At 57.1% G+C, this 26475-nt stretch overlaps 1 protein-coding gene across 4 annotated transcripts; it reads right to left on the bottom strand.

Moving 5' to 3' along the window:
• Positions 1–181: 181 nt before the first annotated feature.
• Zbtb7a (zinc finger and BTB domain containing 7A) lies at positions 182–17908 on the bottom strand. Of its 4 annotated transcripts, none has more exons than XM_052164784.1 (3): positions 17824–17908; positions 8357–9612; positions 182–4375 (listed from the first exon to the last, which is right to left on the bottom strand). In XM_052164784.1, the coding sequence occupies exons 2-3, from the start codon at positions 9598–9600 to the stop codon at positions 3910–3912; spliced, it is 1710 nt and encodes a 569-aa protein (XP_052020744.1). In that variant the 5' UTR covers positions 9601–9612; positions 17824–17908; the 3' UTR covers positions 182–3909. The 4 variants fall into 4 exon arrangements, with proteins under 4 accessions (XP_052020744.1, XP_052020741.1, XP_052020743.1 ...); XM_052164781.1 differs by lacking the exon at positions 17824–17908 and adding an exon at positions 16763–17180; XM_052164783.1 differs by lacking the exon at positions 17824–17908 and adding an exon at positions 16723–16842.
• Between the last annotated feature and the right edge of the window lie 8567 nt (positions 17909–26475).

Consider the following 26475-nt stretch of genomic DNA (forward strand, 5'->3'; position numbering starts at 1 on the left):
CCCACAGATATATCTGTCCTTTCCCAGGAAAGGCCTGGGAAAACCCACCACCCACCCTGGGACCTGCAGGGTCCCTATGCTAGGCCCCACCTACAGGGCATGTGAGACCAGGCAGAGATTGGGTGTCTCTCAGACCCACCTCCCCCAAAACAAGTCGGAACACAGAGACCAGGCAGAGAGATATCGTAACAGGCTGCATTTAGTGGTTGGGTTTTTCTCTTTTATGTACAAGAAAAATGAATTCTATTTTTTCAGATTTTTCATAATCTTTTGTTTTTAATTACTTTTAAAGCTTGTTCCCCCCACCCCCAAAAAGTGCATTTTTCTTTAATCAATTGATTTTTTTTTTCGTTCTGCCTCCCACACTTTTTATAAAGATTCTTACATCCAGTCAGTGGAATGTCTGTTCTGTGCTCTGGACCCCCGTGCACCAGGCCTGGGCCCCCAAATTCCAAGGCACCTCGTTTCTGGGCCTGGGGCGGGGCTCCCCTGACCCTCTGTCTCTTGGCCCCCCTGCCCCCCCAAAGGTAAATCAATATATATTTAGTGCGAGCTAGTTCTGAACTGAGATAATCATTCCTGGGGTAAGGAGCCCCCCAAGACCCCTGACCCGTCCGGTGCCAGCCACCCTTAACTCCGGGAAGGCCGTTTCCTCAGCTTAAATAACATTTTAAAATAAAACTGCAAATATAAATATCTTTCTTTCTCAAAAAATAGGATTTTGCATTTTCTTTTTTTTGTTGGTTTTTGTGTTTTTTGTTTTTTTGTTTTTTTCTATTTTTCCTTTCAGCCTGTGTCCCTCCTACGCCTGTGACTTAACTTACACTGTCTATTCCCTGAACGGTCAGCCTGGACTCCACCTGGACTCCAAGGCTGCCATCGTGCCCGCCACAGCGGCAGCCTTCCCTGGCTACTCAAGGGGCCCACCAGAGCAGCCCAGGGCACCCACTTTGGTTCTGCCATCCATCCCAGCATGGCAGGCCCACGTCTGACATTTACATTCATTGGTTTCTATAGATATATAGGTTTTTTTTCCATTTTTATTTTTTAATTTTTTTGCCTTTTTTTTTTCCTCTTAATCTTGAAAGGCCTGCGGGGATAGTGAGGCAAGGAGCAGCAACTACTCGGCAGGGGCAGCCTTGTCAGGTCACAGGCTGGGGCCAGCTGCAGGCCAGTCCCCTCCCAGCACTGGGGTCCCCAGAACCCCACAGCCTGGGCCCTTCTGTCTCTCACACTCATACACACACAAATTCACCAGAATGGAAGTAACAAATTTCTGGGTTTTTTTTTCCTTTTTGTTATTGGTACCAGGCAGTTAAAAAAAACAAAACAAAAAAACAAAAAACAAAAAACTACACACACACACACACACACACACACACACACACACACACGCACACAAAATAAACCCCAAACAACCAAATAAAACCTTAAAACCTTTCTACAGCAGCTCTCCGCCCAAACCTCTAGTGAATTCCACAATTCTCTTTGGCAACTTTTATCACGGCCTTAATTTAAAGAATAAAAATTTGTAAAAATCGATCCACATTCTATATACAGTATGTGATTGCAGTATATTGGGGGGCAGGTAGGGGCAGGACTTCAGGGGGCTGGGGGATGTCCCGGCGCTGGGCCCATGCGGTGGCTGTGGCCCCCTAGGACGGGCTGGCGGTTAAGGCAAGGTGGGTGTGCATGGCAGAAGCTGAGGGCGGAGCGAGGGGCAAGGGTTTAGTGCAATTCCCAAGGGGGTTTGCGGTGTCACCGGCGGGTTACGGGACACCCTACCATAGTCCCCAAGGGCTCCATCCACCCCAAGTCTAGTGGCCACTGGCCAGGATGACATGTGATTGAAGTTGGTTTTATTGCGAGAAGGTGGAGGGGCCAACCTGCCTGGGAATGGGGGCCTGGGGGCCCAGGTGGGCCTCCACAGCACAGTTCCCAGGACAGCTCACTGCGGAGGTGGGGTGCGAGGGGGGCCAGCACCACCCCACCCTTGGGCCCATTTTGCTGGCCCCAAGGGGGGATCCTGAGACATCTGGGGTGCGGGGGTGGGGAAAGGACTGGTGTGGTAGGAGTTAGAAAGGAAAACCCCTCTGCTAGAAACTGGAAAGCAACCTTCTTAATGAGCTTCCCTTTAAAACCAAAGAAAGACATTTGTCAGACGGGGACATGGGACACCCTCTACCCCTGCCAGCACCCACTGGGAAGGGCTGGGCAGAGTGTGCATGGACAAGGTCCCAAGTTTGGTTCCACCTTGGCCATGGGGTTTGACATGGGGGTACCCTGGCACCCGGCAGCCATGTCCCCAACCCCAGCCCTGTCCGTGGCCTGTGGCTCGGTCAATACCGGACCTTTGGGGGAAGCCAGAGTTTGGGGTGTGGGGGGCTCAGATGCTAGCCCCTGGGTTACAGTCAGTGCCTTTGAGTAAAAACAGGGGATGCCTAAGAGGGGGACCACCACACGGGGGGGGGGGGGGGAGAGGAAGGACAGACAGGGACACGGGGTCTGGCTAGCCGAGGACCAGCCCTCTCTCGGGGACATCCCTGAGCTGGGAAGGACAGGACAGGTGACCTGTGGCTCCCAGGCCTGTGGTCTCCTACAGAGACAGAAAATAAAATAAAATAACCTGGGGGACAGAAGCCCCTGGCAGACTCGGGGAGCCCCGGAGGCAGGCCAAGCGACCCCTGGGTCCCTTCCCGTGGCGCCCTGGACGCCCCGCCCTGAGTCTGGGGAACGCAAGTGGATTCTACCGGAGCAATGGGTTGGGGTTCTTTTATTTTATACAAAAATAAATTGACTTAGTTACTTCCCACTGCTCTCGCTCTCTCTTCAATTTTTCATAGAAGCTGGGTGCAACTTGTAAACATTTCTTAAGTTAAGAATGAAAAGTACCCGTTCAGTTACAAAGTGCCAAGACCCCCACGTGGCTGTCACTGCTTTTGCTGATTTTTTTTTTTAATGTTCTGCCTTCGTGTTTAGTAAAATCTTGGGGTTTTATTGCTGTTTTGTGACATTAAGCTGTGGCCTGTCTCACTCTCTCGCCTGTCACTGCCTGAGTCCCTGGGGTTACCTCTGATCTTGGCTACGTCCACCCAAAACTGCTGCCGGCTCCTCTGAGGAAAAGAATATTTTATATCTCTCTCTATATATATCTCTATATAAACTGTCTTTAAGGAGGAAAAGGGGAAAGAGATCTAAAAAGTGCCTTAAAAAGTGGGGCATGGGGTGACGAAGAATTTTCAATCTCTGAACACGGGGTGGGGGCATGGCCAAGCAAAGATGGGATGGTTGGGGGGTCGCCCTGAGCAGTGGCCCCAAAGGCCCTGTCAGGTGTAAGTGCCATGAAAGAGGGTGGCGGACCCCAGCGGCCCCCCAAATCCCCGCTCTGGCCATCCAGGCTTGGGAATAAATAGATTTGTATGTCAGTGGTGGCCAGGGTGGATGTGCAGAGATGCGAGGCCACAGGCGGGGAGGGAAGCCGAGGGGACACCCCCCTCTTTAGTAAGTGCCCTGAGGAAGGAGGGTGGGGAGCTGGGGACCATTTTAACGTCCACTCATTGTGGACAGAGCATTTAAGGTCTGTCTAAGACCCCCTAAAACCAACCAGCAAGGAGCCGGGTGCTTGTCCTGGGGTCCCCATCACCCTCGCCTTAGCCAGGAGCAGGCTGGGCCCCTGGGTGGGACCCCTTGGTGGATGGGGCGAGGGGCACAGGAGCAGATGGGGCCACATCCTAAGGATCTGAGAAAGGCAGGCGCCCGCGGCCATGGTATATACACGCACACACGTCCGCGGATGGATGGAGGGCGTCTGGACAGAGAACTGCTTACTTGTGGTGCTGGGGTGGGTGGTGGTTTCTCTCTGTTCTTAGTTTTTTGTTTTGTTTTGTTTTTGGTTTGTTTTAATATGAGTCAGGTTGCGAAGTTACCCTCAGCAGTGGTCACCGCCGGGCCACCTGCACCATCGTCTCCTCCGCTGCCCGCTACATTCAGGCGGCCCGAGCCGTCCGGGCTGGCCTCCTCCTCGTCCTCCTCCTCGTCCTTAAAGTGCTTCTCCTGGCCATTGCGTGGGGCGTCCGGGAGCCCGGGGGGTGCGCCAGCCCCAGCGGGGACATCAGGTGGCACACCTCGCACACGGGGCTTGCGGCCACGGCGCGAGGGGACCCCATTGCAGCCGTCCTTCTTGAGGTGTCTGTGCAGGTGGTCAGAGCGCACGAAGGTCTTGCAGCAGCTATCGCACTGGTAGGGCCGGAGCCCCGTGTGCACCCGCATGTGGTTCTTCAGGTCGTAGTTGTGCGCGAAGGCTGCGCCGCACTGCTGGCACAGGTACGGCTTCTCACCCGTGTGCTTCCTCATGTGCACCTTCAGCTTGTCCTGTCTGAGGGCAGGGGTGTGGTCAGCAGGTATCTGGGGAGACCCCTGGCTCCACCCAGATACCTGTCTCCCCTGTTTCCAGACCTTGGAAAGGGCAGGTGGGAAGGGACCCTGCAAAACGGGAACCAGGGTGTGGGCCGAAGCTGGCACTTGGCATTGCTGTGCCACACAGGGAAATACTGAACTGCTCTGAGTAACCTTTTCATTTCAACAGCCAAACAGAGGCTGCTGTGCCCCTTCGTGCCAACAGACAGGATTTACTGGGTGCCTGCAGGATGCCGAACCCAAAACTGTGACAGGGGTCAGCAGGGGCTGGAGAAATCGAGGGTCTGTCCTTAAAGGGTTCTAGCCTTGACGGCACACACCCAGAATCCAGCACTCTGGAATCAAAGACACATGGATCTCTGTGAGCTGGAGCCCAGCCTGGGCTACATGCAGTACTGGGACAGCCTGGTCTACATACAGAGACCAAGTCTCAAACAAAAAATTTCTTACATTCTGAGACATCACGAAAGGAATGATGCCCTCCCCTCCCGCCCAAGGCCAAGCAGTCCCGGCTTCCCAGACCCTCACGTGAACCTGAACTGCAGTTCTCACTGCAGTGCACTCCAAGGTCTCAATGTGTCTTTGCCGTTGAGTTGTCAGTGAACATGGGACTTTGTGGGGCTGTTAAGGGGAAGTGTCCCTCAGAGCCATACCCTTGCACTAGTCATCCTCCTGCCTCAGCCTCCCTAGTGCTAGAATGAGTGCATGGCCCCTACCTGTCCCGACCCCCCCCCCTCACAGAGGGGATGAAAAATAACAAGCCTGGGCTGAAGAGATGGCTCAGCGGTTAGAGCACTGACTGCTCTTCCGAAGGTCCTGAGTTCAAATCCCAGCAACCACATCCATCTCACAACCATCTGTAATGATATCTGATGCCCTCTTCTGGTGTGTCTGAAGACAGTTACACTGTACTTAGATATAACAATAAATAAATCTTGCCAGGTGGTGGTGGTGCACGCCTTTAATCCCAGCACTTGGGAGGCAGAGGCAGGCGGATTTCTGAGTTCGAGGCTAGCCTGGTGTACAGAGTGAGTTCCAGGACATCCAGGGCTACACAGAGAAACCCTGTCAAGGAAGGAAGGAAGGAAGGGAGGGAGGGAGGGAGGGAGGGAGGGAGGGAGGGGGGAGGGAGGGAGGGGGAGGAAGGAAGGAAGGAAAGAAAGAGAGAAAAGAAAGAAAGAGAGAAAGGAAAGAAAGGAAAGAAAGGAAAGAAAGGAAAGAAAGGAAAGAAAGAAAGAAAGAAAGAAAGAAAGAAAGAAAGAAAGAAAGAAAGAAAGAAAGAAAGAAAGAAAGAAAGAAAGAAAGAAAAGAAAGAGAGAGAAAGAAAGAGAAAAAGAGAGAGAGAAAGAGAGAAAGAAAGAAAGAAAGAGAAAAAGAGAGAGAGAAAGAGAGAAAGAAAGAGAGAAAGAAAGAAAGAAAGAGAGAAAGAAGAGAAAGAAAGAAAGAGAGAAAGAGAGAAAGAGAAAGAGAGAGAGAGAAAGAGAGAAAGAGAGAAAGAAAGAAAGAAAGAAAGAAAGAAAGAAAGAAAGAAAGAAAGAAAGAAAGAAAGAAAAGAAAAAAGAAAGAGAGAGAAAGAGAGAAAGAAAGAAAGAAAGAAAGAAAGAAAGAAAGAAAAGAAAAAAGAAAGAGAGAGAAAGAGAGAAAGAAAGAGAGAGAGAAAGAAAGAGAGAAAGAAAGAGAGAGAAAGAAAGACAGAGAGAGAGGGGGGAAAGGGAGGGAAGGAGGGAGAGAAAATAAGACTGTGAAAGGCAGGCCCTGTTGCTGAGTATAAAACAGTTCCTGCTCCTTCTGTCTAGCATGGGGCCGTGCTCATTTCTCCCACACTGCCTCAGCCTGCACCTGACCTGGGTGACATTTCCTAGCCTGTGTCTGTCCTGTGCTGATGCTTGGGTTCCTCATGTAGCCCAGGCTGGCCTGGAATCCACAATCCTCCAGCAACCCTGCTGGCTTCCTTTTTTTAATTTTTGTTTTTTTTTTAGATTTGGTTTTTCTGAGACAGGTTTCTCTGTGTAGCCCTGGCTGCCCTGGAACTCACTCTGTAGACCAGGCTGGCCTCGAACTCAGAAATCAGCCTGCCTCTGCCTCCCGAGTGCTGGGATTACAAGCGTGCGCCACCACCGCCCGGCCTGCTGGCTTCCTTTGATCTGAGGACTGATTAACTTCTATTTCTTGTTGTCACTTTGGATGCCCTGTGCCTTGGCCGACCCCAGACCCAGACCCAGAACCTGACCCTGACCCTGACCCATCTGCAGCACCACCTCATCGCTGTCCTCTGCTCCCTGCTGCCAAGGGTAGCACCAGACCCTGGTCTCAGCTGTGCCAGGAGAACTTGGCTGCAGTGAACGCCCCAGGCCCACTCACTCACTTCCCTTCTGCTAGCTGTACCCAGTATTGGGGTCTGCAGCTGCTCCTCAGCACAAGCCCTGCCCAGCACCCCAGTGGTTACAGTTTTCCTAACTTTGTACAGAGACGTTCCCAGAAGGCTCAGAGTGGGGAAGTGACTGGCCTGGGGTTGCACAGCAGGCGGGGGGCCACACAGAGGCAGGGTAGAGGTGGGAGGCAGCCTCAGTTTCATCACCCCAAGCCCTGGCCTGAGTAATTATAGCCCCGGCTGCTACAAGCCTCGCTTACTCAATGTTCACTGTGAGTCACAGGGGCCCCTGGGCTCCAGGCCTAGAGGGGGCGGTTAGGGGGTGGGGGCAAGGCTGGGGGTGGGGAAGGGCATAGAGAAGGGGTGAGCAGGTAGGCCACGGGAGAGGGGCCTCAGCAGTCACCAGTCTCTGAGTCTTTCTCTGAGGGGGAAAAAGACCCAGCCCCAGGCTTGGGTGGAGCCAGGTATATACCGGGGGAAAAAAGAAATTGTGTGGGTAGCAGCTGGGTGACCCAGGACCTCCACCATGCAGGTCCCCCCAGAGCCCATAGTACCCCAGGATGTTGCCTGGGGGAGGAGCCTTCCCACCCTTAGTCTCACCTAGGGCAACCGCCTTCCATGGTACTTGCTCTTTGTCCCTACCTGGCACTCCTGGGCACTGGAGCCATGCCACACCCTCTCCTGCTGCCCTCTGGGGAGGGGGCCGGGGTGCTGGGGTGGGGGTCGGGTGGGGCCAGGAAGTTAAGACAATGGCTTCTTTCTTCAGGCCTGGTAGGCGTGGCTGGGGAACCCCAGGGCAGGGGGTAGCGCTGAGTCACTGGGCCTGGCTGCGCCCCTGCCTGCAAGTCACCCCTACACACACACACACACACACACACACACACACACACACACACACACTTGTGCACAGGTCTGGATTGCCCTGGGTTCACACAGCCAAGGAACCGATTCTAGACTCCTCAGACCCAATTCTAAAATCTCCTGGCCTGGTCTTGAACTCCCCATGGCTCTTTCCCAGGACCCCCGGACCCCCTCCCTACACCCACTACTGGTTGGGCCCAAAGACCCTCCAAACTAACCGGGCCCAGGGACTCCGCACAGCTGTTCTGCTTACAAAGCCCTTCCCTGCTCAACTGGTCTCAGGGAGGCCCGAGCTGGTGGGTGGCCTGTGGGACTCTGGCCCTTATATCCACCACAGCACTCCTGTACCCGCACCCCTATACCCGCACTCCTGTACCGTGCCTAACAATCGCTGGCTGGGGAGCCCAGTGTAGAGGCACAGGCCTTTGATCCCAACACTAAGGTAGCAGAGACAGGAGGATCTCTGCAAGTTGCAGTCAGGCCCACCTCGTCTCTGTGGTGAAACAAACACCATGCTGGTGGAGGGATGCCAGCAAACCCACCCCGCAGCCTCTCGTGGGGTTGGGGAAGGGCAAGTCTGGGAGGGAGCACAGACCCCCAAAAAGGAGAGGCCAGAGACCCCTGGGAGGTTTTGGAGCTGAGCCTCCCGGCCCGGCCCGCCCCGCCCTCCCGGCTGCCTGCCCGGGGCATGCTGGGCTGAGGGCTCACCTGGTGAACCGGACCTTGCAGATGTTACACTCGTAGGGCTTCTCCCCGGTATGCGTGCGGATATGCCGTGGCAGCTTGCCTGCGCCCTGGATAACCTTCTCGCAGATGGGACACTTCTGGAAGGCCTTGGCCCGGATTTTCTTCTCGCCCTTCTGTGACCAGGCTGGGTACACGTCACCCTCGTGGGCCCCACTGAAGTACTTCAGGTAGTAGTCCATGACGCCCTTGTCGTCGGCACGCGACTCCTCATCACTGTCCCCCGCCCGGCCCACAGACGACATCATCTGCTGTAGCAGCGTGCTGGCCGCTAAGCCGTCCACATCAGCAGTGTCCCCATCCTCGCCCTCTGCAGTGCCTGACAGGAAGCCCGGGGAGTCGCCTGGCTCAGGGGCAGCCTCAGAGAGTGCCACTGATTCTTCCTCACCAGTGCTGGCCCCCGCACGGCCATAGTGGCCGTTCTGTGTGGTGGCCGGCGGGGCAGTGGGCGGCGGGAAGAGCCCTCCAGCTGTGGCATCTTCATCCCGCTCGGGCCACAGACCCGGGGTGCTGTCACCCTCGTCTCCATCACCCGCTGGGGGCCGGTCGGCAGGGGGCCCTGGGCCATAGAAGTCCAAGCCATTACAGTCACCCGCAGCCACTGCAGCCACAGCGGCAGCCACAGCTTCCTTGGTGGCATCCAGGTCGTCATCGGGGGCACTGAAGCCAGACCATGGGAAGGCGGTGGGGGGCAGGCTGTTCATGGGGTTGCTGCGGAAGAACTCCAGGTACTCCTTGGCACGCAGCAGGTTGCGCTGGTCTGTGGGGCCAGCCCCGTCAGGCTGGCCTGCATCGCCCACGTCTTCGGCCGCCAGAATCTGGCGCTCCAGCAGGTCAGCGCACACGTGGCTCACGGCCGGGATCTCCAGCAGCCGTGCTGCACTCAGGATGTCACCCACGTTGGCCGTGCTGACTGTGAGCGTAGCGGTGTAGGCGAAGTCCATGAGCGCCGTCAGCGCCTCGGCGCTCACAAAGTCGATCTCGTACACGTTCTGCTGGTCCACGACAGCTCCCGATGTGAACAGCTTCTTGAAGTACTGACTGCAGGCAGCCAGCACTGAGCGGTGCGTGGGGAACTCCCGTCCTTCCACCAGGATCACCACGTCGCACAGCAGCCCCTGAGTCCGCTGCTCATTCAGGCCGCTCAGGATGTCGCTGCTATGGTCCGGGAACGGGATCCCGATGGGGCCGTCCACGCCGCCAGCCATCTTCCGCGACACCTGCAGGAAGGGACGGCAATCAGCATAGGGGGATAATCTCTGGCTGGATTCTGGCCTCAGTTTCCCCAGAGCAACACTGTCACAGGAAAACGCACCAAGACCCGATGTGACAGAGGAGGTCGAGTGGCTAGGCCAGGGTCCCCCATGCCTGCGGACGAGACGTGGGGTCCCGAGGTCCCCCAGCTTCAGTCTCCAGGAATGCCACCTTGGCCCAGTGGATGGAAGCCATCTATCCAGGGCCCCAAAGTGAGGCCAGAACTAAACTGGCACTAGACAGGCTCTGCTCCCCTGTTGGATCCCTTGGGCAGGACAGGGTGTAGCCCAGCTCCAGGACCGGGACCTGCCTGACCTGTACACTAGGAGTGCCCCCTTCCAGCGCTTCCCAGGCCGGGCAGACCCAGCTAGTGAGTAACAGAGGAAACCAAGCCACCGTCCATGCCACGCGCCCACAGGAGCAGGGCAGGGACAGGGCCTCCTGTCTACCTTGCTACCTTGCCCAGATGGTGCTCAGCATGCTCCAGGCCTCAGACTCCCCATCTGGCAAATGGGCAGCCATCCCCAGAGGAGCCTGGCAGAGGGGACACTGGGCTGTCCCACCCACCCCACCCCACCTCTTCTTTGCCCCCCCCCCCCACAGCTCTGACTCATCTGCCCACGGCCTTGTGCAACCCTCTGGCGCTGTCCCCACCCCTCCGCCCTCTTCAGGGAGCCAGGCTGCCCTTCGCCACCCCAAAAGGCCCACATTCCTCCAGAGCCAGAACAGCCTGCCTGCGCTAGAGGGACAGGGCCCAAGCTGCACCTTCCTCAGCTTCCTGAGGCCTCTGGGTCCCTCCTGTCCCCTCCCTCACCCAAAAGGCTTCTAGGAGGCAGAGTCCACAGCGGGGTTTCTCCCCACAAGAGTGGCTGGTGACACAGAGTCCTTTGTGCCCCTACCCCCCCCCCACCTACCAGCTGCTTGAGCAGACCACCCCCTGCGGACACACAGGGAAGGGAACATTCAGATGTAACTGCAGGGACCAGGGGGCCAGAAGGAGAACCCTACGCCAGGCCCAGCCCTGGGAACCCTCGAGGAGCCCCCGTTGGTGGCTTCCACCCCCTGTCACCATCTGCCGTCTGGCCCAGGGCCTTGGGGACCATGTGGGCAGACAAGACAAGCCTGTCCCCTCCCACCACAGCCTGCCACAGAGAGGGAGGGGGCATGTGACCCCAAAGACATGCCCCAGCCAGGGTGACCCAGGTCCCTTTGGGAATGGCTCAAAGGTGGCCCTCCAGGGGCCCCTGGGCCTGAAAAAACCCAAGTGACTCAGCCCGGTTGTTGCCTTGGGCACGGCCACCCTGGCTTCCCACCAGCCGCTGAGCACCAGGGCCTGGGGCTGCCGAAACCCTATTTTAAGTACAAAGGCTCCAGGCTCCAGGTCATGGCGGGGCAGATGTCCCCTGTCAAGGGCCAGGCCTGGGAGACCCAAGGCCACAAGGCCCCCGATTCACATCGCACACACACCCACTGAAAAAAGTAGCAGTCGCCTCCCTCAGAGCTCCTGGGTCCCTGGGCCCCTGTAGACACCTGACCCACCCGCCATCTCTCCAGGAACAGGCACCACCTGCCGTGCCACACCCCAGACCTTGGCACCACCTGGGCCTCTCAGGGGCCTCGCCCCAGGAACAGCCCTGAGACTCAGCTCCAAGTCAGAAGGCTGGCCAGGCCCACCATAGTTCTGGGGAAACAAGGCCGCAGGGACCCACTCGGGGGCTGACAAGCCAGTGCCATTGGCCACGCAGGAGTCATGGTTCTGCCCAGCTCCAGGGACATGTCCCTCTGCAGGGAGACCTCCCCAACACCTGCTGGGGTCCCGGCACGACGGCTCCTGCCTGTGCCTGCCTCCGTGGGATTTCTGAGGCTGTTCAGTGCTGAGTAGGCAGACCGGCAAGGGGCAGGCCCTGGCAGGCCCCTTCTGGGGTGTGGAGGCGGGGCACACACTCCTGAGGCTGGGCACATAGAAGGGTCACAGCAGAAGGTCAGAGGAACCAAAGACCCGGGTCCACACCCTACTCCACCCACCTGGCAGGCAGACACACCCAGTATCAGGGGACAGCTGCTGGTCCCACCTCTGGTCTAACCTAGGATTACTTGCTGTAGCTACTTTCAAGCTTATCTGCCCTCCCCTTTCCATAGTGTTCAGGAACTAATCGGTGCCTTCCTTCTCATGTCCCTGCACACCCTGATGGGACGAGAGGCACGGACAAGGTCATAGCGCAGACCCAGTCAGGTCCATACTGCAGCCCTGTAATCTCAGCCAGGTGCAGGAATAACCAAGTGAGGCTCCAGGAACTGAACTCAGTCACGGGGACAGGCATTTAGTGGTGGGGGGCTAAGTCTGGGGTCTTCTCAAGGTCACACAGGTAAAGGTTAGGGCTGACCCACAGGCCCCACCTTCAGAAACAAAGGGGCTTCTGGAAAGGGGCTGGGAATTAAACTGCCACATTGCCAAATTACCTTCCTGAATATTTCTGGGGGCGAGGCCAGCTAATGAGGGGTCAGAATCCACCCTCCCCAGCACCCCACCCACCCCCACCCTGCTTTCCTGGGTTCCTGGATGAGCTCCTGTAAGAGGCCACAGCCCTCAGCTCAGAGCCTCAGTTTCCTTGGGGATTCTCTGCAGAACAAGTACAACTGTGACTTGGGGCCACCTGGCACGCCCCTGCCAGAGTACCCACCAACCCTTTGAGGCTATCGGGCTTCTTAGGGTCCTCTCAAAAGACACAGAGAGGGCGGGCAGCTGCCCCAAGGTCACACAGCAAGACTGGCTCCCAGGTGCAGTCTCCCTGCTGGTGTTGCAAGGTTGGTCCCCATGGATGTGATGTCAATGTCTGCCTGGCCTGGTCCCCAGGTCTGCTCTAATGGGGCAGGAGTGAGGGCACAAAGGGGGCCCCTGCCCTCCTTGCAGTAGTAGCAGTAGAGGGCCAGGCCAGCTCAGAGAGGCCCTGCCATTCACTGTGCCATGATGGGGAGGGGCTTCCTGCCTGGGCCTTAAAGGGCCAGAGGCAGGAAGGCAGCCAGCCCAGTGGGAAGTATATGCGTGTGGGGGTGGGGACAGGCAGGCCTGTGGGGAGCCCAGCGACAGGGTGGGGCCCAGGCCCACCCTGTTCCCACACTCTACATGCCACACATCCAGGAAGTCCAGAAGGGAGGCCTAGGCCACTTCCAAGTGGAAGCCAGACCCCCCCCAGGTGGGGGGGATGGGTCCCTGCCACCAGAGGCCACCAAGGCAGACTGAAAGGACCCAGGTCCCCTCCAGCCACAAGGGAGCCTGGCTGCACCTGTGATCCAAGATGCCCACAAAAATAAGGTCTGAGGGACCTGGCAGAGCCTGCCTGCCACCTGAAGCCACCTGCTCTTCCCTAGGCCCCTCAATGCCCCAGGGGCCTGAAGAATGTGCCACCTCCCCTCTCAGACACATCCTGGCTCAAGGTGGGCCCCCAGGAAGGCCTGTTTCCCGTCAAACCAGAAAGGTGTGGGTGGGGACGGCCACTGAGAAGCCCAGCCACAGCCTGCTGAGGGGACAGATGGAAGAGCCAGTCCTCAGGCCACACTCCAGATCCCACATGGATGTGAGGCTGAGGTGGAAGGAAGTGGACCCACGACAGACAAGTACTCCTGGGAGGCAGTCTGGGACCCCCTCTCTCAACACAGGGGGTTCTGGATCAGAGAGGGGAAGCCACTGGCCCAGGCTCACAGAGCCATCTGGAATTTGAACCTGGCTGGTCTTGCCTAACTCGTTCTTCCCAGGGTGCCTCTCCCCTCCCCCGACACAGCCCCCAGGGAGCTAAGGCAGGGCACAGGGCCCCTGGTCCCTGCACAGGCCATGGGGCACCCCCTAGGAGGCTGGCAGTTCAGCGGTCCTTCAGCCAATTCAGGGTGGCAGAGGCGCTCCAACCACCAGTCACTCCAAACCTGTTTCAGGTTGGCTAAGTGAAGTCAGTCCGAACAATAGGGGAAATTAAGGCACAAAAGTGGAAATGTGGCACTCCGGGTGAGGGCAGGCCCCACCTCAGCTTGCTCTCTGCGGGGCCTGTGTTGGCCTTGAGTGAGGAGCCTGGGGCCTGGGAGGTGGGGGAAGCCCAAGGTGGCTGAGACCCACGCCCACCTCCTAGCAGGCCCTAGGGGGCCCTGAGCTGGCCCCAGGGAACCTCAATGGGGGAGGAGGAGGAGTCTAAGAAAACAGTACCTCATGCTGCCAGTCAAGGCCCATGTAGACCCCTCCTCATGCCAGACCCTGAGAAGGTGACTTCTATCCCTCCTGGAATAATCAGAAGAAGCCACGGCTCTGCCCCATTTGGGGTACAGGGGTGGCATGGTTGGGGGTTCTGGGTCACTCCCACCCACCACTAGGTTGCCCAGGACCAGGATGGAGTGCTAGTTTCCAGCTGTGTGACCTTGGAGTGTTCATAGCCCTCTCTGGGCTCACTGCCACCCTGGACAGTCCCTATGAAGGTGACAGGTGTGACTGAGGCAGCCGGATCTTTTGGAAGAGACACAGGTGGGCAGACACTGGGGACATTAGGTGATCTGTAAAGACCCCTACACTGAGAGGCAGGACTTCTGGGCACATGACCTTGAGTCTACTTCTGCTTTATGCGCCCCCTTCCACCTCCCTGGTGCCCCTTGCAGACCCTGGCTCACCTGGGACCTCCCCACTAAAGCCTCAGTTTCCCTCTACGTGACAAGGACCAAGCTATAAGTCACACAGCCTCAAGGAAAAGAACGGAATGCACCCAAAAGCCACCAAGAACAAGGTGCTCTGCCCAACAGCCATCCCCACAACAGGCTACTGGGGACCTCTGTGGCCTCGGTGGCCCCCAAACACCGCGGACTGGAGGTGTGTGGCTCCCCCGCCACAGGCCAGGCGCTGACTGGCCTCTACCACGGCCAATCCCAACTAAATAATAAATACCCCCTACCCCCAAAGTGACCGGCAAATTAAAATTTCAGTGTCCCCGTTGGATCCTGTTTCCTGCCTGTCTTCCACCCCAGGCTCAGTCCCCTCCCTCCCTCCCCCAGGCCGTCTCCACAGCGATGCCTGCCGGTAAACAGAGCCCCGAGCCCAGCCCCGGAGAGGTGCCAGGGCCCAGCTGGGGGAGCCACCGGAGTCCCTCCGGGAAAGGTGTGGGGTGGAGGTGACCCCGGAATGAACAGCTGTCCCCCAGCTGAGTGACCCCTCCTACAATCAAGGGCCTAGCCTGAACGAAGGGGCGACGAAGGGCCTGGGACCTCTCCCACCGCAGCCCGGCCAATTACAAGTAACCAGCCTGGAGTCTAGGGTGGCTCCCCCACCCCCAGCGTGGGAGCGGCCACTCAGGATGACGCCCTGGGCCCAGACTTGGGGGAAGATGGTGGAGGGAGGGTTGGCCTGCTGACAGAGGAGGCCGGAGACACCCTCGCTGGGGGAAGCAGCTGTGGCAAGGGGGAGGGGGGGAGGCACGGTGCTTCCGCCAAGCCTGTCACTCCTGGGTACTGGGCTTAGTCATTCGCGGGTGCTGAGCTAAGTAGGTATGCTTAGGAGGGGAGGGAGAGGAGAGGAGGAAACCAGGGAAGCCATCTGTTTCTCACTTCCGCCACCAAAGTGAGCACCCCTGGGTGCCAGGCCCAGGTGGGGTCGGCAGCGGGGGCGCACGTGGTGGCGACGACCACCATTAGGAAGGGAAGGAGGAAGGGAAAGGACGGCAGCCCGGAGGGCCGCGCGGCTCCTACCTCCTTCGCGGGCGGCGCGCGGGCGCCGGCGACCGTGACGATAGCTGCGGCGGGCTGGCGGCTCCGAGCCCCGGCGGGCGACGCTGAGCCCGGCCCCGCGCCACCCTCCGCCGCCGCCCGGCCAATCCCCACCCGGGCTGGGGGGAGGGCGATGCAAATTACCCCGGATCTGGGTCCGCCCGTCACCTCCCCCGCGCCCGGCCAGGCTCGCGCCAGGCCGCGCATCCCCGGCCTCGCCTGAAGCCCCGAGGCCCCCTGACACCACACCCTCCCCCGGGGAGGGAACGTCCAGTCCTGGGAAGGAACCTTTCTCCTCCTCCCGGAGCGTCCGGAACTAAAGGGAAAGGGAGAAAAATTAAAATATCGAAGGGGGGGGGGTGCCTAGGAACGGTTACACAACAGGAGGGGAGGGGCGGCAGCCGGAAGCCAGGACCGCCACCGGCCCCCAGCGAGGGAGCCGCGGAAGCACCGCCCCTCCTGCACAAACCCCGCCCCTGCACGCAGGCTCCACCCAGACTCAGGCTCCACCCCCATGCAGCGCCGCGCCGACGGTTTCTAGTATCCATTGGCCCTCTGGTCTGCCACTCACCGCCCCTCCTCTACAACGCCCCTCCCTGACCTGCCGCTATCGCTAGGCACTCTGGGATTTGTAGTTTACACTCTCCCAACACGTTCCAAAACGTCAAGCACTGAAGATGAGCGAAAGAACTACAGCGCCCAGGAGAACCGCGAGGACGCACCCGCCTCCCAGACACTACTCCACCCCTTCCCTCCGCCTCTCTCGGGCCTTTTTTTTTTTTTTTTTTTTTTTTTTTTTTGCAAAGCCCCCCTCCCTGTTTTGTCAGCCCCCTCCCCCCCTCTGCCAAGGAGCTCAATCCTGGCCAACTCCAACGTCTGCGCGCAATCCCGAATAGGCCTTCCCCGCCCCCCCCCCGCTTGCCCACTACCACTCGGAAAGGGGAACGGCGCGCCCCGGGCCCTATTGCAAACTTAGCACGCGACGCGCCCCTCTGCCCCCACCTCCGCCTTCAGTGTGGCCCGGCTCCCCTCCCCCGCCGGCCGCGCGCCGGGACCCAGGAGGCCGTGCCGCCGGAGCAGGGAGGAGGGATCGGGAGCGGGCTTGTGCCCTTCGCCCCGGAGGGACCCGGGCGGAACCCCCCCTCCGCCCGCTACTCGTCTCCGGCTCTGGCCGCGCAACCTTGGTCTCCAGAACCCCGGAGCTGCGGAGACGCCCCAGATCCCCCATCCAGTCCGTTCCGCTCTGTACGGGCGCTTGGGGTGCGCACTGCGCCCCCGGCCGCGTCCCTACCCTGCAAGGAAATTAAAAAGGAAAGAAAGAAAGAAAGAAAAACAAAACCCACCTCTCCCGGAGAGGGGTCCCCTTCGGCCCAGGCAGCTTACCTCGCGGGGACCCGGGCCCGGAGGACGCGCGATCGGGGCAGCCCGCGGCGCGGACCTCGCTCGGGCGGGCGGCGGCGTCACTGCCCCTACAGTAGCCGTACAGTACGCAAAGCCCCGTATGATGCTCGCGACTCCCTTCCTGGTTTGTCCGAGGGCAAGAGGGGTCCTCCCTCGTCTTAAAGGTGCCGCAGCGCCGGCACCCCCACGCCCAGCCCGCCCCCCCGGCCACCGCGGCCAGAACAGGCTCTGCAGGTCCGCTCTTGCCACGTCCCGCGGGGCTGCGCCGCGAGAGCAGATCGGGCTGCGATTAGGGATTTGGGGGTGCCGGGCGGGCGGGGGGGCGCAGCCCCGACCCATCGGCCCCTCCCCTGGCAAGCCCGTGACCTCTCCGCCCCGTGCGCGGCGCCGTGCCAGCCTGCTGGCTTATCTACGGCTCTGAGCACCCCAGGGTGCTGGGGGCGGGCAAGAGGGGCCCCTCGGGTGCAGGGGGTGGGGGCCGCAGATAAACAGCCCCGGCCTGTGCGCGCAGGGCGGGGTTCAGGGGGCGCGGGCTATGCCCCCGAAGCCCGGGGCGGGGCGGGACGGGGTTGGCAGTGGGGGCGGGAGCGCGGTGCGCACCCGGAGGACCGGGTGCCGGGGCGTCGGGGGCCCTCTGGCCCGGGGAACTGAGACGAAGGCGAGGAAGTGACGGTCCCTTGCCTCACACCTCTCTCCGAGGCCACCGGGGCGCTGCCACGATACCTCGCCTCCCTCCCCTAAGCCTCAGTTTCCCCAAATAATGCAAGGAATCGAAAGGGGAAGAGTCTGTTACAAGGACTGTGAGATTGCATCGGAGCTCCCGTCATCCTTGGCCTCAGTTTACCCAAGTAGTGCAAAGAACTCAGGAAAGGAATAGAAAGGATCAGGAGTCTGCATCGAGCCCCAGGTCGCCTAACCCCCACCATAAACCTCAGTTTACCCAAACTGCGAGGGACCCAGAGTTTGCAAGTACAGCTTCGGAGAGTCGGGTCTCCGTCCACCACCACCCCCAATCTGCGCCTTAATTTACCCCAAAACCGTACCAGGGACCCCCCAGGAGAAGATTTGCAGGGCCGCGCGGTGTCAGCTGAGCTCGGGGGTCCCGCCCTCACCGGTGCAGCCAGCCAGCAAACCTGCCGCCCCGCGATTACATAAAACAGTCGCCTCCACCCGGCCGTGCCAGGGGCGTAGCGCGGGGAAGGGGTTGGCGAGGGGCGGGGAAGGACGGTTGTTTTCCAGGCCTTGTAATTTTCCCCGCAGCCGGCTGGCTGGCCCGGCTGGTGTGGGGCGTGGACCCGGACCCTCGCAGGGGCGCCGCGGCTCGGCAGGATGGAGGTGGGAAGTGGGAAAGTGCGGATCCAACCCAGCGTTTTCTGTTTTCCTTTTTTTCTTTTTCTTTTTTTTTTTTTTCACCCCCCTTGTCCTTTTCTCTCCCACTTCCTCTCTGGTCGTGGGAGAGGTCCGGAGAGGGAGGGGAAGGCAGAGGAGGGGACGGGCGACATCTCGGTTCACCAGGCCTGCCGGGTTCGGGTTCCAGCACGCTACAGCCACCAGACAACCTGGCTGTGGGTCCGTCTCGCGGGAGGGGGGCGGAGCGGGGAGTGAGAACCAGCGCCTGGCCTCAGTTTCCCCTTCCGCTCCCCTTCATGTGGAGACTGGCCATCCTCATCCTTACCTTAGCTTTCAGTGTGTCTGCCTATATGAGATGTTAGCCTCCGAATGCCCGGTCCTTACTTTGGGTATTTTTCATTCATTGTTATTACTGATGTTGATATTATTTACAAACTGTCCCAGGTCGTGGGCGGCTTGGTATGTTGATTTTGCTTTTTTGTTGTTGTTTTGTTTTTACATCAAAGCATCGACCCCTTCCCCGCACTTATCAACACATTTTTATAAACCGAATTAAAAGTACGGTTCAATCGGGCGTGGCAGCCCACGCTTTTAATCCCAGTACTCGGGAGGCAGGTGGATCTCTGTGAGTTCGAGGCTAGCCGGACTACACAGCGAATTCTAGGGCCGTTAGAGCTACATAGTGACACCCTGACTCAAAAAAATTAAAATAAATATATGTAGCTTTCAACACCCAAAATACATTTGGCTTTTTGTATCATAACTTGCCTTCAAAGGGGAAACCCTGGAGTCCCCACAGGGGAAGTGGAAGCCCTGAGCCAGGCAGTGACACTAGCCAGGAAGGTGGGAAGGACTCGGGGCAGCCACGTGAGCCCGGCGCGGGGCGGGGGGACCCGGAACCGGAGCCTAGGAGCACTGAAGCACCCGGGTCGCCGCGCCCGCCCTGCCCTGGCCGGGCCACGGGAGGCGGGGTCACCTATGCCAGGCCAGAATTCCACGCCCACGGCTGAGGCTCCTCCCACCTACCTCGGTTTCCCCAAAGAGCGTTGCTGGTCGGTCCCGCAATAGGTGGGGTCTGGGGACTTGAATTCCGTCTTCCAACTCCACCTGTCATCTCAGGCTAGACCCTTCTGAGAGGCCTAGAGAACAAATCACCTCCAGTTTTCTGATGGGTCCGACACGAGGCAGGGCTTGGAGCGCACGGTCCCAACCACTAGAGGAGGGGGATCGACTAGGCGGGGGTGGGAGGGGAGCTGCGAGAGACTGGAGCTAAGACTGAGCAACCTGCAAGACCTCCCAGAAATCAATTGAAAGAAATATAAATACAGCCGGCGAGGCGGCGCGTGCCTTTAATTATAAGGAAGTAGAAACAGTAGGAACTCTTAAAGGTCTTAGGTCAGCCTCCTAAGGCATCGAGGCTACACATTGAGACTCTGTCTTTTAAAAAAATGTTTTCAAATAATTAAAAATAAATAAATAAAATTTAATCTAGAGGCTGGAGACACCACGGCTCAGTAGATAACAGTACTGACTGCTCTTCCAAAGGACCTGGGTTCAGTTCCCAGTACACACATTGCAACTCACTACTACTGCCTGTAACTTCTTCAACTCCCTGGGATCTGGTGCCCTCGCTCAAACATGCAGGCAAAGCGCCATGTTCGAAAAATAAAAATAAATAAATACATTATTTTTTAAAAACCAGCTGGGTATGTGGGGCTGGAGAGATGGCTCAGCGGTGAAGAGCACCTCACCGACTGCTCTTCTGGAGGTCCTGAGTTCAAATCCCAGAAACCATATGGTGGTTCACAACCATCCGTAATGAGATCCGATGCCCCCTTCTGGTGTCTGAAGTCAGCTACAGTGTACTTACATATAATAAATTAATAAAGCTTTAAGTACATACCTTTAATCCTAGTATGGAGGCCCTGGGATCTTTTAAATTTAATCCAGGCAACCAGGACAGTTTCACACAGGAAATCCTGTCTCAAAAAACAAAACAAAATTTTAAAAAAGAAGAAATCTAACCTAAATCTAATCTAATTTAAACAATCTGGGTGAGGTGCCACAGACCCAAGATCCGTGGGAGATGGAGGCCTGGAGAATTCCTGGTTCTCCAGGAATTAGTCCAAGGTCATCCTCTGCTACTTAGCAAATTTGATCCCCCCTGAGCTACACGAGTCTCTAGCTCAAAAATTAAACCAGACAAACTAAACAGAAATATCTGAGTATAGAAGCTCATGAAGCTCATGTCTAACTCCACCTTCAGGAGGCTGAAGGAGGTGGGAGGACTGCATCTGCAACTCCAAGGCCAGCGGGCGTTAGCGCTAGAAGAGCTGCGTATGATGACTCCCGCTCAGGGTCCCCATCCTTGAGAAGAAGAGACAGGAAGATCAAGAGCTGGAGACTTGGCTCAGTGGTTAAGAACACTGAGTGCTCCTCCAGAGGTCCTGAGTTCAATTCCCAGCAATCACATGCTGGCTCACAACCATCTGTAAAGAGATCCGATGCCCTCTTCTGGTGTGTCTGAAATGTATGTGTACTCACATATATAAAATAAGTAAATTAAAAAAAAAAAAAAAAAAGACAGCACTCTGGGAGGCAGAGGCAGGCGGATTTCTGAGTTCGAGGACAGCCTGGTCTACAGAGTGAGTTCCAGGACAGCCGGGGCTATACAGAGAAACCCTGTCTCAGAAAAACCAAATCCAAAAAAAGAAAAAAAAAATCAAACAAACAAACAAAAAAGCTTGGGGCTAGCCTTGGCTACCTGTCCTGTCATGAAAGCATTCTAGCATGAAAGGCCGAGGGTTCAATACCCAACACACACACACACACACAGTGACCAAGGTCAAACTTGCGGAAAGAATACCATACCAAATTCCGTGCTCCTGGGAAGCTCTGTCCCTCATTCAGAGTGACTACAGAGAGGGGGCTTAGGGGACAAACCCCAGATGGCACATTTAGGGAAGGGCTCGGGGTGAGCTAGCCAAGACCACAATGGCATTTTGAACTGATTTTGGGGATAGGGTCTTTGTTTTGTTTCCTTTTGATTTTGAGAGACAAGAGTCCCGCTCTGCAGACCAGGCTGGCCTTGGGAGTCTTCACAGAGCTCGGCCTGCGGCCGCCTTCTAAATACCCAAATTAGTTTTGTTTGGTTTGTTTGGTTTGGTTTGTTTTTGAGACAGCCTCTCAAGTAGCCTAGGCTGGGCTTGGAACTCACCATGTACCCGTGAATGACCCTCATCTCCTCATCCTTCTGCTCCCATAGACTGCTGGGGTGATCAGCCCACACCACCGTTTCTGTTTCATTAAAATAATCATTGCAGGGTACGGTAGCTTACCCAGGAGGTTGATGAAGGACAGTCGCAGAGTTCAAGACCAGCCTGATCAACATAGTGAGACCTTGTCTCAAAAAAAAAATTAATAAAGTCAGGTGGTGATGATGGAGACCTTTAATCCCAGCAGACAGAGGGCAGAAGCAAGAGGATCTCTGAGTTCGAGGCCAGTTTAGTCTACAGAGTGAGTTTCAGGATTTCGTTCTCAAAGAACAAAAAATTAATTAGTGAATGAAATAATAAAATAAATAAAACAGAGAGAGGGAGTGCTCAGGATCTGTGGGAGATTTCACTCATCATTCAATGATTGATTAATTTTGCCGTGCTTGAAGTGGCCTAGGGCCTGGACTGTCCTGTCTGTGCCAACGCTCTCCCTCCACAGCCCCACTTGGATTCCGGCTCCTTGTGAGCCCCTGTCCTCCACCTCCTCAGTGCTGGGGTGAGTGACAGGCTGTGTCCATGGCCAGGTCTGTGTTTTGTGGGCAGGGTGGGCGAGGGGGACTCCGGGGACGCCGGGGGAGCAGCAAGGGCACCTCTGCATTGCCCGTTGCTCTTCTGCATCCCCACAGATGAGGAAACAGGCAGTCACAGGCTCCGTGTGCTTGCGTCCATCAGAAATAGGTGGTATATTAAATAAATAATAAATAGGTGTATAATATTAAACTGAGGGGCTATGCCAGCACCAAGCACCTGACTGTGCCCTGGGTCAAGATTTATTTTTAAATGGTCATCCATCCATCCGGGTAGGTAGCTGCCTCACAGGCAGTTTGTGTGAGTGTAGACTGGACAGTGGCTGGAAAACAGGGTGGGGGCTAGGGGGGGGGTCCCTGGCTCCTGGGAACGGCCTGTCCCTAGACCAGAGTGAGCATGCTCTGCCGACAAAGCCTGGAGACCAGTGTGGTTGCAGCTGAGGGAACTCAGAAGCCAACAGACAGACACACATGCACCACCACCAGATGTGAAAATTACTTTATTTAGTAGGGACTTATTGTGTGTGTGTGTTTAAAGACACAGTCTCGCCGGGCAGTGGTGGCTCACGCCTTTAATCCCAGCACTTGAGAGGCAGATCTCTGAGTTCAAGGCCAGCCTGGTCTACAGAGTGAGTTCCAGGACAGCCAGGGCTATGCAGAGAAACCCTGTCTTGAGAAAAAAAACAAAAACAAAAACCAAAAACCAAAATACATAAAGACATGGTCTCATGTAGCTCAGGCTGGCCTGAAACTTACTGTGTAGCTGGGGATGACTTTGAATTTCTGACCCTTGTACTTGGATGTCAGGCAAGTGATTTACCCATTGCCTAAGTCCCTGGAAACTATTTTTCATTCTTTTCTTTAAATTCATTCATTCATTTATTCATTTTTTGTTTTGCGAGTCAGGGTCTCACTGTGCCTCAGTCTCCTGAGCTCACTATGCAGAGAAGGCAGGGTTCAAACTCGAAAAGTAGGGGGGGGGGGGACTAAACATGGTGGCACATGCCTGTGGTCCCAACGCTGGAGAGGTGGAGACAGGAGGGTCCGGAGGGGCTCAAGGTCATCCTAAGTGCTTTTGGGACCCTGCGTAGGAACCAGCATTTATCAATGGGCAGAAGGTGGAGCGGGCTGTTTAAGTCTGGATGGCTCCCACGTGGTGCCGAAATGCCCATTTCTCCTTTTCTACACTGGGTGGGGCTTCCTGGTCCACAACACTTTGAGAAAGGGACTTATGCGACAAGTACAATTGGGGGGAGCTCTCAGCGGCAAGGAACATGTGGAAGCCAGGGGGACCTTGCCTAGCACTTTACAAAACCAAAGATGCCTCAGAGCCTGTGTCATGGCCCAGGATACACAGTGTAGAGGAGAAGCTGGCTAGAGTCTAACTCCAGTCTTGCATGCTGCAGCTGTCTTTTTGCTGGTTCCTTCCCTAAATAAATGCGCTTGGTGGACAAGTCGGGGTCTTTGGCTGCCCTTCCCCCACCTATGCTTGGTAGCCTGAGGCCACACAGGACTCCTATCTAGGATGACCTGTGGAGACTGAAGAGAGCCCCCCAAATGAATGAGGTCGGGGCCCTTGCGCTCCGTTCTGCAGCAGTCAGGAGAGGCCTTGGGGCTGCCAGGCAGACGCGCAGGGTATGGAAGAGGAGGACATGGCGACAGAGGCAGTTGTCCCCACGGGTTCCTTCTTTAAAAAGAAAAAAAATCAACGCCTTTTGGGCAGCGGGACTCGCCCCCGCCCCCCGCGGTGGCCTGCCACGTGGGCCCGGCGTTTGCGGCGCTGTCGTCTTCCGCCCGCTGCAGGGCCCCGGCTCCGGTTTCACTTGCAACGGTGGTTTCAGTTTCAAGCTGGGGAGAGAAGAGACGGGCTGAGCTGGGACGACAGACCTGGAGGGCAAGACAGGTGCGGGGCGCCCCGGGCTCGCCCACCCAGTGGCCCTCGGCTCGCCCAGCTCTTCGCCCCACCGCCCTCAGCGCTGAGGTTAGGGGGTCAAGGTCAAGCCGCCAGTTGTGGCGCTGAATGGGAATCACGTCTCACCTAAGGGCCCGGTCCTCCTGAGGTCAGGGTCGTGCCACGGGCGGCGGAACACCCATCCGGGAACATTTAGGAAGTCTGATGATGGATTCCCCCCCCCCCAAAGTCCCCTCCCCACCCAGTGGGAGGGGGCGGGGCGGCGACCCAGGCAGAACAGGATGTGGGTCACCCAGCCAGGGGACACTCTGGGTCCAGAGTCCACCCGGATGGAAAGTGCTCAAGACTGCACCCAGCAGCCGGGCGCTCTAGGGCAAGCTAGCGCTACGAGAAAGACCCGGCCTCAAAGAACAAAACAAAACAAAAAGATTGCATCCCGCCCTGAGGGACAACTCAGCACCTGCATCCCGCCCGACCGGCGTTGGGTGTTTGCTTGAGCCAGCCCACCTCACTCCACCCCCACCTCGCCCCACCCCCATATCCTTTCCTGCCGGTGAGACCCGGCCGGGCCTGCCTACCTGGTCCTGGGCCCTTGGGGACAGACACACCCCTGGGTAAGCTTGGCTGGCAGCCAGGGACACCAAACCCACGTACCTGGGTGCCTTAGCGCCCCCATGGGGCCTGATCGAGCTTGGACAAGTACTGGGTCAGATAACTGGTCAGACAGGACAGGGAGGTCAGCGGGGGGGGGGGGGGGGGGGGGCGACGGGGGATGGGGAGGGTGGGGGAGATCGGGGCCTGCACAGTGTGCGAGCAAGCCCAGCTGCCTGGCTGGAGAGTGAGAACGGCTCACTATTTACTCCCTAAACACTCGGGACTCATTGACTGCATATTCGCACGTTCCCAGGTGGTGCGAAGATTCCAGAACATTTTGTCAACCCTCAAAGGCAGCCCGGATGCCCACACCGCCGCCCCAGCGAACATAGCCATGAAGGCCTGAGTTCAAACCTTCCTCTGACACCCACAAAAAAACTGAGACTTGACAGCCCCTGTACCTGTAACCCAGCACTGGGGAAGCCAACACAGAAGGGTGCCTGGGGCTCACTGGCCAGCACTTGGGAGGCTGAGGCAGGCAGATTTCTGAGTTCGAGGCCAGCCTGGTCTACAGAGTGAGTTCCAGGACAGCCAGGGCTACACAGAGAAACCCTGTCTTGAAAAAAACAAACACACAAACAAAAACAAAGAAACCCACATTCTCAAAAGTATGCATGCATATGTAAGGTATTGTAAGGTATAGCTCAGTGAGTACTTGCCTGGGGTGTGCAAAGACTCTGGAGTGATCCCTGTACTACAAGACAAGCAAGTTAAATACACACACACACACACACACACACACACACACACACACACACACACACGGAAAAAACTGTCCACTGCAGGAGACAGGGCCCAGCAGGAGCCCCTCATCCACTACCCTTCAAGTCCCACTTGCCCCAGGAAGCCCTCAGTGGGGCTCCCAGAAACAGAAGACAACAGGGGCTTCGGCTGGTGCTCAGTGGAGGAAGGGGGACACTGAGATGAGAGACAGGGGTGCTTGGTCTACCACGGCGCTGGCTGTGGCCTCCCGCACTTCAGCTACCACCACGCTGGCTGTGGCCTCCTGCACTCCAGCTCTCTCTTGTGGGGTGTGGATCTGAGACAGCATGCCTCCCTTGAAGTCCCAACCGTGACATGACATGGGGCTGCCCTCCTCCCCACCACTGTCTCCCAGGCTCCTTGTCTGAGTGACAGAGCCCAGCTCTGTGCCACCAAGCTCTGAGCACCCTGAGCTCTGCTTATGTCCCTAAATGGCCACAGGACTCCACATGGTAGAACAGAACAAGTAAAGACTGAAGCCACTGACAGAGGAAGAGGGGGGGGGTCCCCATATCTCTTCTGTGTGGGGAACCCAGAAGCAAGGACTGGGCAGCAAAGGCCTCAAGTCCCAAAAGGCCAGTGACATGGCTAAGTAGGCGAAGGTGTGAGTCTGAGCTCTACATGATGAACTCTCAGGAGTTGTCCTATAATAAATAGATGATAAGTAAGTGTAATGAGCAGGAGGTTAGGCTGAAGACAGGAATGTAGATAAAGTTAAAGACAAACACAAAAACAAAACAATTGCTACTCTCACAATGGACTCAAGTTCAGTTCCTAGCACTCACATCAGAGACCCAAAAACACCTGTAATTTCACCTCCAGGGATCTGATACCCACTTCTGGCCTCTGCAGGCACAGCACATATGTGCATGTGTGCATGTGCGCGCACACACAGTCTCCGAGGATTGAGGATGGACAGTGTCTGTAGGAGGGATGGAGGCACAGGTCAGCTGCCTAGAGACACACCCACTTGGGTCAGCGTCTTTGTAAGAAAGTTCTGCTCTGCCCTGCTGCATCCGTCAGGGTCGAGGTCCATCCATGGATGACAGGCATGTAGTACTGTGCTGGATTTTTTTTTGGGGGGGGGGGGTTGGTTTGTTTGTTTTTTTTTTTGTTGTTGTTGTTTTTCGAGACAGGGTTTCTCTGTATAGCCCTGGCTGTTCTGGAACTCACTCTGTAGACCAGGCTGGTCTCCAACAAAGAAATCTGCCTGCC

The sequence above is a fragment of the Apodemus sylvaticus genome, chromosome 20, assembly GCF_947179515.1.
Source record: "Apodemus sylvaticus chromosome 20, mApoSyl1.1, whole genome shotgun sequence".
In the NCBI taxonomy this organism is placed as follows: Eukaryota; Metazoa; Chordata; class Mammalia; order Rodentia; family Muridae; genus Apodemus; species Apodemus sylvaticus.

Bases quoted from the DNA above. Each gene is read 5' to 3' on its own strand.
- Zbtb7a (XM_052164781.1), bottom strand. From the start codon at position 17,119: ATGGGTCGGGGCTGCGCCCCCCCGCCCGCCCGGCACCCCCAAATCCCT. The intron at 9,613-16,762 runs GTAAGCTGCCTG...CCCTTCCTGCAG, and splicing joins CGGGCCCGGGTCCCCGCGAG to GTGTCGCGGAAGATGGCTGG. The intron at 4,376-8,356 runs GTGAGCCCTCAG...CCCTGCCCTCAG, and splicing joins TGCAAGGTCCGGTTCACCAG to ACAGGACAAGCTGAAGGTGC.